The sequence below is a fragment of the Harpia harpyja genome, chromosome 12 (assembly GCF_026419915.1).
Source record: "Harpia harpyja isolate bHarHar1 chromosome 12, bHarHar1 primary haplotype, whole genome shotgun sequence".
Lineage (NCBI taxonomy): Eukaryota > Metazoa > Chordata > Aves > Accipitriformes > Accipitridae > Harpia > Harpia harpyja.
In genome coordinates, this window is record NC_068951.1 from 4,360,649 (window position 1) to 4,375,973 (window position 15,325).

The 15,325-nt window shown below is 38.1% G+C and overlaps 1 protein-coding gene across 8 annotated transcripts in view; it reads left to right on the forward strand.

Moving 5' to 3' along the window:
- The window catches only part of TEX14 (testis expressed 14, intercellular bridge forming factor), a 36,585-nt gene that overhangs the window by 18,551 nt on the left and 2,709 nt on the right, over positions 1-15,325 (forward strand). For 4 of the 8 annotated variants that reach the window (XR_008237636.1, XR_008237635.1, XR_008237639.1 and 1 more), the window contains 14 exons: positions 508-614; positions 1,766-1,845; positions 2,411-2,671; positions 3,232-3,332; positions 3,655-3,774; positions 4,411-4,504; positions 5,191-5,281; positions 6,659-6,721; positions 7,824-7,951; positions 8,753-8,943; positions 10,563-10,614; positions 11,095-11,166; positions 11,985-12,062; positions 13,439-13,997. Coding sequence is in view for 2 of the 8 variants with exons in the window: in XM_052804657.1 (XP_052660617.1) it covers positions 508-614; positions 1,766-1,845; positions 2,411-2,671; positions 3,232-3,332; positions 3,655-3,774; positions 4,411-4,504; positions 5,191-5,281; positions 6,659-6,721; positions 7,824-7,951; positions 8,753-8,943; positions 10,563-10,614; positions 11,095-11,166; positions 11,985-12,062; positions 13,581-13,698; positions 13,902-13,997; positions 14,465-14,514 (1,702 nt within the window). In the remaining 6 variants the exon portion in view is untranslated. Of the gene's footprint in view, positions 1-507; positions 615-1,765; positions 1,846-2,410; positions 2,672-3,231; positions 3,333-3,654; positions 3,775-4,410; positions 4,505-5,190; positions 5,282-6,658; positions 6,722-7,823; positions 7,952-8,752; positions 8,944-10,562; positions 10,615-11,094; positions 11,167-11,984; positions 12,063-13,438; positions 13,998-14,464; positions 14,515-15,325 lie in introns of all 8 variants that reach the window. The other 4 variants (XR_008237638.1, XM_052804656.1, XM_052804657.1 and 1 more) reach the window with 3 other exon arrangements.

Here is a 15,325-nt window from a genome sequence, read left to right on the forward strand (position 1 = left end):
CCAGCAAAATACTAGGCCAGTGGCTCAGGAGGGCATAAAATCCTGTACTAAAATGGAGATGGGACTGTCAGGGAAAAGGGCAAGCAGAAGAGATTTTTGTTTGTATACTTATGGAGGTCTAAGCTGTCATTGGTAAGGGCTTCTAGATCATTTTCATTTTTAAATATAAGTAGTTGACATGCTTAACCCAAAGAGAAAGAGAGAAATTCATGTACCTACCTGCTGTAGGAATAATCTTGAGTCATTAGGTCCACTCATTCCCCTGGGAGCTACATGTTATGATAGTCTGCCTGCGTACATATGAAACCAGCTATAAATCCAGGACAGAGTTTTTACTAGGTTAAGGCTTGGAGTTGTCATCCTTTCTCATGAGCAGTGCTACTAAAATATAACCTAGGGAATAAAGCTTGTACGGTCTGGTTCTTAGTATAGCTCATAGACAGCTCAACTAGTAATTACCAGAATGCCCAACATGTGCTGAATCATGGCTTGTTGGACTCATTTCAGCATTTACTCCCACGTGTATCTGTAAGATGCAAAAAAAAGTTCAGCTTGCAGTGTCAGAGAGGAGGTGATTCACATTCTGCAGCAAGTGGAAGTGAAGAAGAGAGGTGGTGAGTTTTGATTGTATTCACAGAAGAGTTAATTCTAGCAGAGTCATCTTGATACAGCCACTGTCAAAAGTAGACACATCCAGGATCAAGGATGGCATTAAATATTTTTTCAGTAAGCCAAAAGCCATCTGTCCAATTAGGACCCTACTGTGAGTCATTGTCAGCTGAAGAGCTGATGGGGTAACTGCTACAACAGGGCAGTTACTTTTAAAGAGTGGTGTTCAGACAGATTCCAAATGCCTCTCTGATAGAGGTCAGTGATCTAAAACTGTAACAGGAGAGCAATCAAATAAGTTACTAGTCAGGGTGGTTCTCTCTCTGCACAGCCTCATTCAATTCTCAGTAGAAGTACTTTGGCTTTCATAGGTGTAGGACTAGGACCTATGTTAGGGGCTGCGGGAGTAGAACAGTCTTGCTAAACCCAGTGACAACAGAGCATACGTTAGTTCATTATGTTTGCTGTGCTTTTTAATGTCATCCCTTTGTTTTTCTAAGTATGGGTACATGTTAAAAGTATCTGGCAAAATGTGTGCAAATTCATGTATCTTATTCATTGGAAAGATGGGGACAGGCACCTCCTTCAATGTTTGGGTCCAATCAGTCAGGAAAACTTGTAGTTTTTAAGTTGATTCATGACCCGGTTGGATCAGTAAGATCTGTTGGTAAAGGACATACTTGGTTAGAACACAAATATACCAGATGCTGACATGTGGTTAGATGGTCAAGTGAATGAATTCTGGATTGGAATTGGGTTAGTGGTAGGATTGTTGTTATCCAAGTCTGAAGTTCTGAATATCTTCAGTTGTCCACTGATCACCTTACTGACCTGAATAAAGCACACCTACATAACATTCATTGTCTGTTAGTATTTATATAGACATATAATGTGAAAGCAGTTGACAGCTTCTGAAATCTAGATTTTAATGTACAGCTTGTCTGGTTAATTTATAATAGACCTAAATAACTGTCTGTGCTTTCTAAGCTTCTGATGGCTCAATCTGCTAGTTCTGTTGGGTTCTTAGAACATGTGTGCTCTTAGCCTTTTAATTAACATTAAAACAACTTCTAGTCCTTTACTGAGTGGGGAATACTTAACACAAGATGCTTGTGCATAAACAGAGTTCGATGCATTTCATAATGATTTATTATAGGTGCTATCCAAAATCAAGATCTGAAATTTACAGTACAAAAATAAGTGAGGAGAGAAGGATGATGCAATCAGAATGGAGGAGTAAGTAAATCAGTGTTAACTCAGCATTAATGTTAGCAAGTCTTACGCAGTGCAGTGCATTAAAACTTCACACATTTTCTTACTTAAGAAAGATCTGTGTGCCTTAATTGCTGATGATCTATTAGCCTGTTCTTGGATGAAAACCAAATGAGTAGCATCCTGTGTCTTGCACATTCAGGGCATAAAATAGTCACAACCACATTAACATGGTTTGATTATAAAGCTCAAGGAATTTCTAGCCCTGTTTTGGAGGATGTAAGGGAGGGACAGCATATGAACTTAGAAAGGGTAGTATAGCAATGACCTGTGGATGGCAGTACAGGCATGAGTAATAGAGAATGCAAACTAAGAAAAAACGGTTCATTTAAAGACTTGTCCGTATCAATTTATGCAGGTTTTAAGCTTCCCTTAAAATGGAAGGAAGTGTTTAGCTCTTTTTCTGATAGAGGAGTTTACAGGCTATAACTTAGCATTTCCAAGTCTGCAGACACAAATGAAACACAGGGGATGCTTTGAAGGTCCAGATTCTGTTGTGTGAACTGGTAATTTTGTTCTTTTTGTGTAGCAGAAGTAAAACAAATGGCCAGAAGAGTGGCCTCAGGACAGCTAGAACTTGGCTCTCCATATCCAGCCAGTGAATACACATCTGAAAGTGAAGCAGAGAGTATAAAGGAAGCCTTTCAACATGTCACTGTTAGAGTCCAAAAAAGTCAAGACCTACAAAGGTGGCAGACAGGTGATAATGTTGAGCCTTGGGATCCAGGCAGTGAGGATAGATCTGAATCTGAGGAGAGTGATCTGGAGTCTGCATTCAGAAGTTCTGGAGGTAAGGTTGAAAAACAAAAAATAATTTCTTCTCTTTTTGTCTCTCTCCCGTCTCCCAGCAGATTTCAGCTTCTGTGATTTTATCACAATAATTGTCAATTTTATCTTCCAGAGTCTTGCCTCCAGAGCAGGTCAATCAGTCAGTCACTGTGAACATAAATAATAGACTAAGATGAGTATTACATGTTAATAGGTGAAGGTAATGTCCAGTGAGCTTGGAGACCCTTCATTGTCAATGATTACCATGTATCAGCATGGGAGACCCAAAGCTTTCAAATCCATGACTATGCTTTCACACTTTATTTCTTTCAATTGGACTACAGGGATGCTTTTTCTGTAGCAGCATAGTGGGTAGTGCTTTTGTAATAGTTACGGATGAAGGAACAAGGAAAGCTTCACGTGCCTAGATTAATGATGCGAGCATTTAAATATTATTTCTCCATGTTCCTGACAGACAGTGTAGTTTTACTGTCTACTCTCATTGATGTTCCATCAGTGGTTCAGATCACTGACTTCATATTATTTTTTGCCTAATAATTTTATTCCATTCTGGCATCCTAGGGAGAAGTTGCCAGTCGCCATCACAAGATGAACAGGCAGAGTCTGGAATAGCTATTCATAAGAATTCAGTCCTTCCTCAACAAGTCGAGAATCTCACTAGAGTATGTATAGTAATCCAAGAAATCTAGTTGCAGCTAGTTATCTGTGAAACAGTTTAGCCTGGTGTCTCCGTGTTGCACACTGAACTACCAAGACAGCTGATCCTTTCAGCTGTGATCTGACTAACAATCCCCCCCCCCCCCCTTCTTTTTGTGTGGTTCTATAAACCATCAAGGTAATGTAAGGAGCAGGAGGTACGTTGAAACTCAGAGTGATCACCTTAAATGTAATTTCAATTTGATGCAGTATTGTTTAACATTACTGACTAAAATGTTCTTTAATAGAGAGTGGGGAAAGCATCTCAAATGATGATGTCTTTCACAGGGGCATTCAAGGAAATTACATTGTTCCCTTAATTCATCTCCTGATATGTCTGAAGAATTCTTGACTCCTGATCCTCATTCTTTCCTTCCTCCTACTACTCAGGGAAGTTCACAACTAGAGGTAAAAATAACAGAAAAGACAGGAATTAAGTCTGTGTCAAGAACTTTGGACATATGGTTTTATTATGCTCCCATTTGATTTGAAGAAGAGCTGTAGAAAATAGGAGAATTATAGTTTGTATTCTTTTCTTTTGAAATAATATCTACAAATAAAGATCTATCTAAAAGTAAAAAATTCTAACCCTGTTCCTTTAAAGCACACACCCCTGCCCAGAGGGGAAAAACAAACCAAACCAAAACCCACTCCAAAACCTCCCCACAAAAAAGCCCCCAACCTAAAACCCCACAGACACCCAGACTCCCAAAACGCCAGGGGCACGTTTTCTTAATTTGTTTACTAGGCAACTACATAATCTGTGGCTGAGAAAAGTTTTAGGCAGTTGATAATCTCAGCCTTTCCTTCACAGCTCTATCCATTGTAGTACTCGATAGTCTTAAAACAGTTGTCTTCCATTTCTTTAAGATTTGAAACTATTGTATGGACTATTAAATCCAATCCATGCTGTTTGCTGATAAGCTCTTGAAAAGTTTGTCTCTCCATTCCGATTATTGTGAACGTCATCGTGTGAGAGTTGTTCTACCCTTCACCGCTTGCCTGTGAGAAATTGAATTCGCTTCCTTTTTCCCCTCCTTTCAGACCTCAGATGCTGAGGGCAAATTAGAAGATGCTTGTGAAGGATTTTTACAGAAACAGTTACCTGAAGAAGCAGGATCAGGTATTCAGGTTTCAGGTAAATGTGCTCTTTCTTTTGAAGTCAGGGAGATGGAGTCTTGTTGCACTTAGATTTTTGTCAGCAGCACTTCTGTCAGTAGGCTGGAGCTTGATTCTTCAGGGTCACTTGGTCTCTTATTCCTCATTATTTTAGTGAGTGTTCAGGACACTCAGCATTTTGGAAGATGAGGTTTGGGCATTGCAGTCACTGAAATACTGTTGAGTGCGATGATTATGTACTTGCTGTGTTTCAGTTAAAAAAACAAAACAAAACCGGTTTGCAACCTTTTTGTTTTTACCCTAGGGCTAAGTTTAATCTATTTATGCAACATGCTATGGTGCTGGAAACTGAATTAGAGTTGTATTTACACATTAATATTGCTGGAAGGATCTTGAGATTAAAAACTGTAAGAGCCGACATTGTGTGTGTGCAGAATAATGGAAGGATCATTGTTGCTTCTCTAGTCTCTGAGCTCAAATTTGTAAATGTTGCGATATTCCCCAGTGCTTCAGTGGTTGACTGTCTGGCAGCTGTGGTATGTTTATGAAAATGCATCTTTAAAAGACATTTGTCTCTTGACAACAACAAAGGTCACAAGAACTAAAAAATTTAATAAAGTTGCTATTTCCTGTTCAATGAGTTGTGTTGCTTGCTTTTGTACTTGCAAAACCCAATAACGGGGAATATTTGTTATTTGTATTCAGGAGGAAAAATGCTATTTTGCAGCACAGCGATGCAGAACTCTGGCAGTAACACACTAGGAGTGAATCAGCTTAGCCATATGCCTGTAGCCAGGTAGATAGACCTACTTGTATCGTTACTTCAAGCATAAATTGGGTTATAAAGCGTGCTCTCTTTATTAATTCTGCTTATATATCTAATATTCAAATAAGATGCCAGTGCTGTTTTTTAATGATTATCTACATATCATAGTTCCTTGGCAAGAAATTACTAAAAGGACTTTCACAAGTTTCAGGGGGTTTTGTCTTTTAGTGTTCAGTTTTGGTTTTTGTTCTGGTTTTCGGGGGTTTTTTGCTTAATGGGGGAGATGAAATAGGAAAAATAAGTCATGTATATGTATTACAATTCCTTTTACACTGATAAACTATGGTCTTAAACAGAGCAAAGATAATTCAAATTAAGGCTTCAGTCATCTGTTTTAATTTTGTCGTGCTTCGGTTTTGGAGCTCAAGTGGCATGAAGATCATGCCTTTTCCCCTCCTGTGGGAACAACCCAGTGCAAGTATGCTCACTGTATCTTGCCTGCAGATAACATTAGCCCATGCTTGGAGACTTGCAGTCTCATCTATCAAACATGAAGTGTTTATTTCTAGTATTTTTGTAAATTTTATATTCTAATAGTATACAGAGATGTTGGCTAGAATCACCATCTCATGCTGCAAGGGGTACTTTTGCTTAAAGAGAAATAGTCCTCACCCTGAAGGTCTTTCAGCAGTGGCTTTCAGGCTTCTTAAAAGCCCCTATCCTCCCTGTAGCTCAGCTTTCGTTGTGTTCCTCCAGAGTTAGCAGCTGCTCACTTTCTCCGAGTGTGGGAGTGAGAGCTGCTTTTACTGTCTGTCGGTGTTGTACTCTCTCTTCCTCCACTGGAGGAACTGAGTTACCAGTGTCAAAGGTAGGCAGCAAGTGTGTAAATATTTGGCCTTAAGGTAAAAGGTAATGGTTTTGGTTGCTCCCCCTTTGCTTAGGAATTGAACTTTTGCCAGCAGGACAGAGAGGACTGTTGCTCTCTGACCATCTGACTAATCCCCTTAGATTCATTAGAGGCGTTCAAAAATGCCTCTTTGACCTTGAACGGGGTTGTTGCAGTTTGAGAGATTACCTTACAATGCAGACCAATCAAAGGATGATAAAACAATGTAGTGATGTATATTTGTAGATTTTTATTTAACTTTCAGTTTTGTTTTGAAACTGTATATGTCAATTAGAAGTTTTCTCCTTACCAGATACAAATCCATGATGTGCTTAAAATGGCATTTTTCTCCTAGCACTCTCCATCTCCTAAGGTTTTAAGCAAAAAGTTTTTATGAGCTGCAGTCTCCCTCAGAGAGAAGGTAGTCCTTTAAACTTTTTGAGAGAGAGAAAACTAAATAAATTTATTTTCATAATTCTCTGAGAGGATCAATGAATATGACCTTTCTTCACTTATTCCAGTGTTGAAGCAGCACGAGAAGTGGTACTGTGGGAGCCACAGGAAGAATGCAATGAAAAAGACGTGTAAGAGCCACAGACCATTTTATATCAAAACTTCAGCAAGTTGGTCATTATCATTGTAAAAGTTTTGTGTTGATACAAAACAGGAAGATGAGACAGACAGTTTTCTCTCTCCCAGCCTGTCTGAAGTGTTGGAAGAATATTTTCTCGTGATAAATTGGGAGATGGGTATGAAAGAGCTATCACATACAGTTGTCCTTAGTTTGAAATATTTTCATATTCATAAGTAATTAATTTACTGTTAATCTGAGTGTGCTTCTTCACATTGAAGTGTTAGGATTCCTTGTTTCTTCTGTCCATATTACACAGAAGAAATAAAATTACTTTAAAGAGCGAATCATTAGTATGTAGCTAAATAAATTTTATTACAAAAATAGTCTTGTAATTGAGATTCCCAGGAAAAATTTGCAGAATAGGTTTGTGACTTAACTAGTAAAGTGAGTTTCTTTTAACAGATAATGGAGATTTGCATAGAAATTACTGATTTGGTAACAGTAGACATCTGCTCACTTCATGGTCTTTGAAGGACAATGTAATCCAGGGTATATCTGCAGAAGATGTTGGTTTGCTTGATATAATCCCAGTCCTGCAGCCACTTCAGAGTTTTTGTAACTTGAGTGGACATCACTGCCTGTGCAGATCTTTAGCAGTTTCAGTTTATCTGAGTAACTCTTTTAAAGGCTCCTAAGACCTACATTTAGTGTTAATTAATGGATGGTTAATTTTTGTTAAACCTTGAGGTCTTCCCTTGGCTTTGGAGAGAGTTTTCTACCTAGGGCAAGAACTTCAAATGTGAACCACTTTCTGGAGGCAGTTTCCTGAGCTTGCTTTTATAGGAGAATTATTAAAATTAAGAAATCCTGTAAAGGAAGGGAAAGGAAATAATTAACCTTTTCTGTCTCTGCAAGATTATTGAAGATGGTGATCTTCAGCCTTCCAAGAATTCTGTGGGAAGTTTTCAAAGGGAATGTCTCTCTTCCTTCTGGAAAACTAGATAAGATTGAACAGTATTAAAATTTAAAGAACCTGAAAATAGCAGAATTTAGTGATTCACAAGTGTAAGAAGTGGCTATTCTAACTGTCAGAACATCTTTCCATGCTTCAGATCAGCGACAGATATTCAGGATTTGTCAAGTATCCCCTGTGAGCAAGAGAACTACTACAGGGATATAGATTGTGAAACACCCAGAGTGAGTCATGCACCAACTAGCGTCAGCACTCCACTCAACTCAGGTAACTGCAGAGAGCAAAGAAGGAAGGACCAGTGAATTACTTAACCTTTCTATGCCAGGGGTCAGACCTTTCTGCCATGACTTGCTAATGTAAAAATCATTGATGTGAATCATGGAAACTCCATTCACGTAGTACCAATGCAGAAATGTCAGGCTTGGAATAAGTAACCACAAGAAATGCTGTACCTGTTGTTTGAAATCTCGTTTTGGTCTGGATAGTTACAACTTTGTAGTTAGAGCCTGTTTGGTCAAAAGAAATCTCTAACCTAGAACTAAAGGAGAATTTACAGGGACACAGCTGAAAAACCCACTACCTGAAAGGTTTCTGAAAAGATAATTACTTGGTAGTTAATGGTAGCCTTCATAAATCAGAAATTGTTTTAGACATTTAAAATTGGAGTGATACGTGTAGATTTTAGCATTTTAAAGACGGACAATGTAATAAGCACTTAGTATGTTTTGAGTGTTGAGAAAGTGATCTCAATGTTTGTTGAACTTAAGTGTTAAGAGCAATGAATTATCATTTGCTTTGTACTTTCATTAATTTGGTGTAATACAGTAGTCAAAAATTCTCAGTTGGCAGTTTTGCATAAATAATGTCTGAGGTGGAACTCCTAGGTAATCAGTTTGGACTTCCGTTTAGACATCAATTATGGATAATAATTTCTTAGTTTGCTGTGCAAGTCCCTGTTCAAGTACAAGAAACCTTTTTCTGCTTCCGTTGAAATGTGACCAAGATACAAAAAAATCAAAAAATAATTTTCCAGCTTTGCTATCATATTTTTCTTTTTTTTAATTCTAGAAGAAAAAATTCCAGTAGCCTTTGAGAAATACAAACACTGCCATGAAGTAGCTTCAGATTCTTCCTTTTGTGGTTCTCAAGAGACCTCCTCTTCAGTGTCCAGGACATTCACTACAGCCTGTGGAGAGGGAAGGAACACTGAAATTCCCTCGGTTGCTTCAGGAGTTTCCTCATCTGAATTGAATGAGCCTGTAAGTCTAGAAAACTTACCTTATGTCAGCCATTCTTTAAAATATTTTTTTAAAATACTTTTCCTTAAAATGAATGCAAGATGAGAAGCACAGAAATACTTCTAGGTCTTTGTGAGTATTTTGGAATCCTGGATCTGTTGACATAATGACAAAAGTTCTGATTGATTTCAAAGCAGTCAGTGCGTGCCACTGATTATACAGAGTTGGCTTCCCCTTGCACCTAATTGTATGTAAATGTTGACCACCATCAAAGTGGCCTTGCTTGCCCTCCATCCCATCCCTGGCTGTAAAGAATTGCCATTTCCCAGCATTGGATCTGGTAATCTTGGAACACCAAAGTGCTAAGTATCTGCAAAATGGTTGGGTAGAAAAGGTATGTTTTTGTTGGGAGAGGGGGGGTTGATCAGTTGGTCTTCTGGTGAGGCAACAGCAGGCTGCTTATCTGAACTACTCTGAATTCACAAGCGATTTGTGAACTATAGGCTTTTGACTGTGTGGAAGTGGGGAATAAACTTGAATGAAAATAAATACATGTGCTTGTGTGTTCAGGTATGTAAGTTTTCATGTGAAACGGAAGAATTCTCAAAACTTAGTGGGGGAAGGTAAATGAGTACGTAGATGAGTGATTCCTTGAGGAAGAAAACTAAGGTGGAAGCCTCCCATCTAGTAGTTTGGAAGCAAGTAAATGTTCAGAAAGCCCTTCTATTAGGGGATTAAGTTTGTCCTTTTTATGCATAGACATGGCATAATGTTATCAACTTCGTTGTATCAAAAAATCGTCTCTCTTTGGAGTTGACAATTTCCAAGGTCACTGTAGTGATTTCCAGTAATCTTTTTGGAACTGAAGGTGTTCTGGAGCCACAGCATTATCTTAACTGTCTTTTCAGACAGTTATATATAAAATAACTTTATGCCTTTCTTATTGTCATTCATTGATGGGGTTGTCATTTAAAGATTAAATTAGAGTTCTTTCAAGCAGAACAGACTGCATTTGTTGTCATCAGGTTAGGTCTGTGTCTTTCTGCTTGTGTAGCAGACAGTTGGAATTCATTAAGCCCATTAACAGTGCAGTGTTGCCTTGACTGCCTCTGCAGAGATTTTTGATTGTGTCACTTCCTTGTCTAAAATTTTATTCTAGGATTAAGTGCAGGAAGCACCTGTTTCCATTTTGCAGACAGTGAGGACTTGTCTGTGATTACAAGTTTTTGATTTTGGGGGGCTCTTTTGGTGGATAGGTGTGCCTTGCTTTAATAAAGATTCAAAGCAGAGAATGGGAACTTAAGAGATGTTGGAACTGTCCTTTCAGAGAATTCCCGTCCAATTGTCCATACAGTGTTGAAATGGATAAAGATTATGTAGCTGACAGTATCTTATGGCCAGCTGAAAGATGAGTGCACAGCAGCCTCAGCAAAATTTTTGACACATCTGGCTTACCTGAGTACTACCTCTGTTTTCATATTCTGAACTCATTGAAGAGCTTATTTTAAAATGTAATGGTCAGCTAAGGCTTTAATTAAGGCCTTACCTCATTTTGGATTTGGTATGTTGAAGGGGAGGATTGAAGACTAACAGTTCTTCAGTTTACCTTCTTGTGTTTTATTCTGTATGACCTTACACAGGATGGGTTGCCAGTAGTTGCTTCATCCTTGAGAAGCACCAGGAAAGCATCTGGTAAGTCTCTTAACCCAGCCCCAGCCCAAATAGAATGATCAGTAAACAGAGAAACAGATTTGAAAAGAAATTTTGCAGTTTTACTTCTCTTTTCTTCCCACCCCCACATCTCTTTTTATAGAGGTAAATAGCTTTGCACACAACTGTGTATTGCTAGTGGTAATTAGGTTATGGATTCTGTGTTTGCATCTGCAGACTAACACCTCTGACCTCCAATTAACCTATGTTTGAAGTGTAAATATTACTGGCCTAAAATGTGCAATACAGGATTGAGAACTGAATGTGCAAGTCTAGCTCTAAATTATTTTTCCATTATGAAGTTACTTAAGGATATTTGATAAAATGTGAATGAGCTAGGCTCGTGCAGGTTGATAAATGAAATTTGTCGGCAAGATGCTGTCATAATGTAAGCCTATATCACAGTTATTGAGGATTAATCACTGCTAATTAACTAGACCGTTGTTTTTTTTTCTATCTCAGCACTCTCACAGGCATCTAACCACTTCATTGATGAGCTGCCTCCACCAGCCCAAGAGCTGCTGGATGAAATTGGTAAGAGGCACTTCACCCAAAATGGTATGAGGCTTGCCAGCTGTGTTCAGTCAGGATTTCTCTCAAATCACTCACTACTGAAATACACAAGAGCTTCCAAATTAGTTGCAGTCAGGTCAATGATTAGGAAGTTAGGCATCAACAGCTTAAATAACTGGCAGTTATTTAAGTTAGTCCTTGAAGTTTCTGCATTTCATGTAATGGTTAGTTGCTGCTGATGGCAGCAGCTAGCCTATTGAGTGCAGTTAATTTAACACTGAGATGAATTTTGTATAGACTGAATTTTTCAAAGGTGTCCTGGAGCAATGCATGTTCTCCATTAAAACGAATGCAAGCTGGGCAGCTGCATCCCTCAGGTGTTTTTGCAGAGCTTAAGTCTCGGTGATTTATGTTTCTTTTTGTAATCACATACATCTTCAGAGAGAACACAGTGTAAAAACTCTGCATTGTTTTTACTGGTGTGTGTTACAGAAGAATTTGCTTTGTTTATTCAGCTATAAACTCTTCCTAAACTAACACCAGACATTGGGATAATTAAATGTGTATTGGTCCTATGCTCTTTTAGAAATGAGGCACACAGACACATTCTAATCTTTTTATTTCCTCATTCACCAAAACAAGGATATATGGAGACTGGCATCAAGTGAATAAGTGATGGTTAGAGACAATTTGTAGGATTAATATATGAACTAATTATATATTATGTAAAGGTTTTCATCTAGGTTTGGATGGATAAAGTAATATGGTACTTTAGATTGTATAGAGTCAATTTAGAAAGAGTATCTAGATCAATAAGGAAATGTGCTGTTTTTTAACAGAATATTTAAAGCAGCAAGATTCCATCACTCAAGACTTCAAAGAGAAGGGATTGTATGACTGCAAAGTGCAAAGAAATGGTTAGTTGATAATAGTCCTAATGTAGAGATTACAAATAGCAAATTACTTTTGCATTGCTGCAAAATTACTCTGAATGCTTGTCACTGTATGTTCAGCTGTATGATAAATTTTTAGCTTCTTTTGGTAGTTGTGGTTCAGCAGAAATTTGAGAGGATTCTCCCTTTTTTGGTAAGATTATATGCAGTGTTTTCACAAATAGTACCCCCTCCACCAGTGTTTGCTGTCTTTCTCTGTGTATTCATTCTCTAAAGTCTACGGGGATGTGGTGTGGAAGGCTTGCAGGTCTGAACTATCAGAATTAATCTACTTTTACTATGCCACTGTAATGTATGCTGTGTTCAAACACAAGTGATGAAACCCACAAAAGTATAGATGGTGGGCAGCTGATGTAAAATAGAGCTGAAGCTTCCATTCTGGGAGGGTAGTCCAGTTGAGAAAATGGCCAGTGCACACTAACTGCTTATGTTTCTTACTCACCATAATGAAATAATGCCTCTGATCTCATAGTGTAAGAAAATAGCATCCACTGGGGTAATCGATATTATATTTCCTGTTCTGTTACAGAGATACCAAAGATAGCAGTAGTGAATCTTTGTGCTTCTGAAACTGCAAATAGTAATAAGTGGAAATAATTTTAGATATACAGCAAGTAATATCAGAGGAGCAGAAAACCTAAATCTTTGTAGGCTCTGCATTTGTTTCCAATGAGTCAGAAAGTGAAGAGCCATTTAAAAAAAAAAAAAAAAGAGAGACAAAAAAAAGAAAAAAAAAAGGCAGAACATGAGTTAGTCTGTAAAAAAGCTAAATAGCATAGTCACTTGAGAACGATGCTGGCACTTGTTTGTGTTATCCTACAGCTTTGTTAGATCTTTTCCCAAAGGATAGAAGCTACGGGGACTTTATTCATAAGAGTATCTTGTTTTTGGGTGGTAAGGAATGCAGCAGCCCGTATTGCTTGCTGTTCAATCACTGTGGTTTTGTTGTATTTGCATAAAGTACAGCTATTTCAGACTCCATTTTTGTGACAGCCTACTGCTTCCTGCTTATCATAGCTTAGCAGAAGGTGGATGAATATATTCACATGCTGTAGGGAGAAGAACTTAGTGAGATAAGTCTTGGGGGGGGGCGGATATCATTGGATTTTGCTAAGTAGGGTAACAAAGCTAACATCCACAGGTTTTCTTTTGATTTTTCTCCCATAGCTAGGATTGTAAGGGGAAAGATTAAAGATTAATTTCCACATGCATTTTTCATTTTAGTGTGAAGCAAAATGTTCAGTCCTGTGAATCTAAAAATGTGTTACAGTAAAATATTTATCTGGGTCTTGCTACTGGCCACCTTTTGACTGTAGTTAATGTGAATTTGGTTAATGTAGAAAATCAGATGACTGAGGAAAAAGTAATTGAGAAGTGGACAACTGGAATTTTCCCAAGTGCGGTAAATAAAAACACGTTTTAATTTCTTTATTATCTTCCTTCATACCTTTGATATTAAAATCTTTCTGTTTATGTGAATAGTTCCCGATCAAATTAAAATGGAAGACAGAGAGTCAAGCAAAGAATCTGAGGGAAATGAGGAGAGAAATCATAGTTTATGGACTGAGGAGTCATTTAATCTAGCAGAGGAAACAGAAAGGTATGAAAAACGGATGGTAAGGTGTATTTGGCTTTGAGTTACAAAGATTTAGAATAATGGTTCCAGTATATTTTAACAAGATTTGATGCTTACAGTAAGCCAACTTTTTGGCTTTATCAGAACCCTGATAATTATGACTGTTTTCTTTTAAAATGTGTAGTATTAAACTTGCCAGCATCCATTTAAAATCTTTTATTCAACAGGGCTCACTCTACTCTTGATGATATTTTAGAAAGTATGCTCCATGCAATTCCTGGAGGTGAAGAGGTCCAAGAACAACCTCAGGGACGCACTCTCGGGTTGGCTGATCATTGATACTTTGTTCATAAGTTTATTTTGTTTATGTTCTGGGTACAGACCTGTGCAGGACTTTTGAGAAAATGGGCTGTCACTCCTTAGAGAGTAGTGTGTCAGGGAGCTTGCCTGGAGACATCAATCTGAACTCTCCATACTAAATTGAGAGGGAAAAGAGTGTTTTGTTAATATAATTTCCTGTAGGTGGAAAGCAAATACTTCAGTAGGCTTGGAAGGCAGTGCATAGTCTTCACAGAAATCAGAGATAATTTGACAAAATGGTGGATTTTTTGAAATCAAGAAGAATGTACATTAAGAGAACAGAATCATGAAAGCTTTTTAGAAAAGAAGAGTTTGGGAAGATGGTTATACTGTCATAGCAATATAGGAGGAAATGAAGAAAATGGCAGAAGTCATATATACGTCACTTTAAGGAAAAGATTTATAGCCCAGATAACTTTTTTCTTCTTAGCACTAAAGATAAGAGCCTAATAACTCTGAACAACTCCACAGTAAATGCCAGTGAGTAGTCGTAAGTCATTCCTAACATATATCTTACTAAGGAACGCAAGATATTCTTGTGTTTGGCATTAGGATTTTATTTTATTTTTTCTACTGAACACAGAAGTCAAATGTCATGATAGCCAGGAGGATCTTGCCGACAGGGCAGACCGATTCCTGCAGTATATATACTGCCATGTTCATAAATGGCGCAATCCAAAGCCCATTCACATGTGTAGTCAGACTACATTTACTTAATGCTGTTATGTAAGCAATCATTGGAGTGTGCATATGGATGTAAAGCTAAAGCACATATGTAGTTTTGGGGGGGAGAGGCAGTTTGTTTAGGGGTTGGAGGGGGCAGATGCCCATTATAGGTCAGGGTAAAAATAAAAAGGCATCTAGTATCTCCAGAGGCTTCTGTTCTAGTGCTCTGCATTCATCATGTCTAAAAGAAAATACAAAAAATTGGGATGATACACAAAATTCTGTCCTTAAGGGCTGCAAGCCTGCAAGATCCAGAAGGTGCTGGAAGGAAGAAGGGAGTAGAGGAAGGTGGAGCTGGGGCCAGAGGCAAAGCACCAGAAAGCTGTGCGGGGAGTTTAGAAGGTCCTCTTTGTCTGTAAAGCTACTGGATGCTGTGCTGGGCAGTATTGTATTTATTATATTGTTAGCACTGAATTCATCAAGCTTGCACAGGCTATTTTTTTTTGCTTTTCCTGATTTCCCCCATCTGGATACTGTTTCTACCCTGTGCTTTTAAAGGAGAGACAGCTGCTCTAGACTTAAACTCTCCGGAGACACTTGAAAATTTTCTGATTTTGGGGGGCAG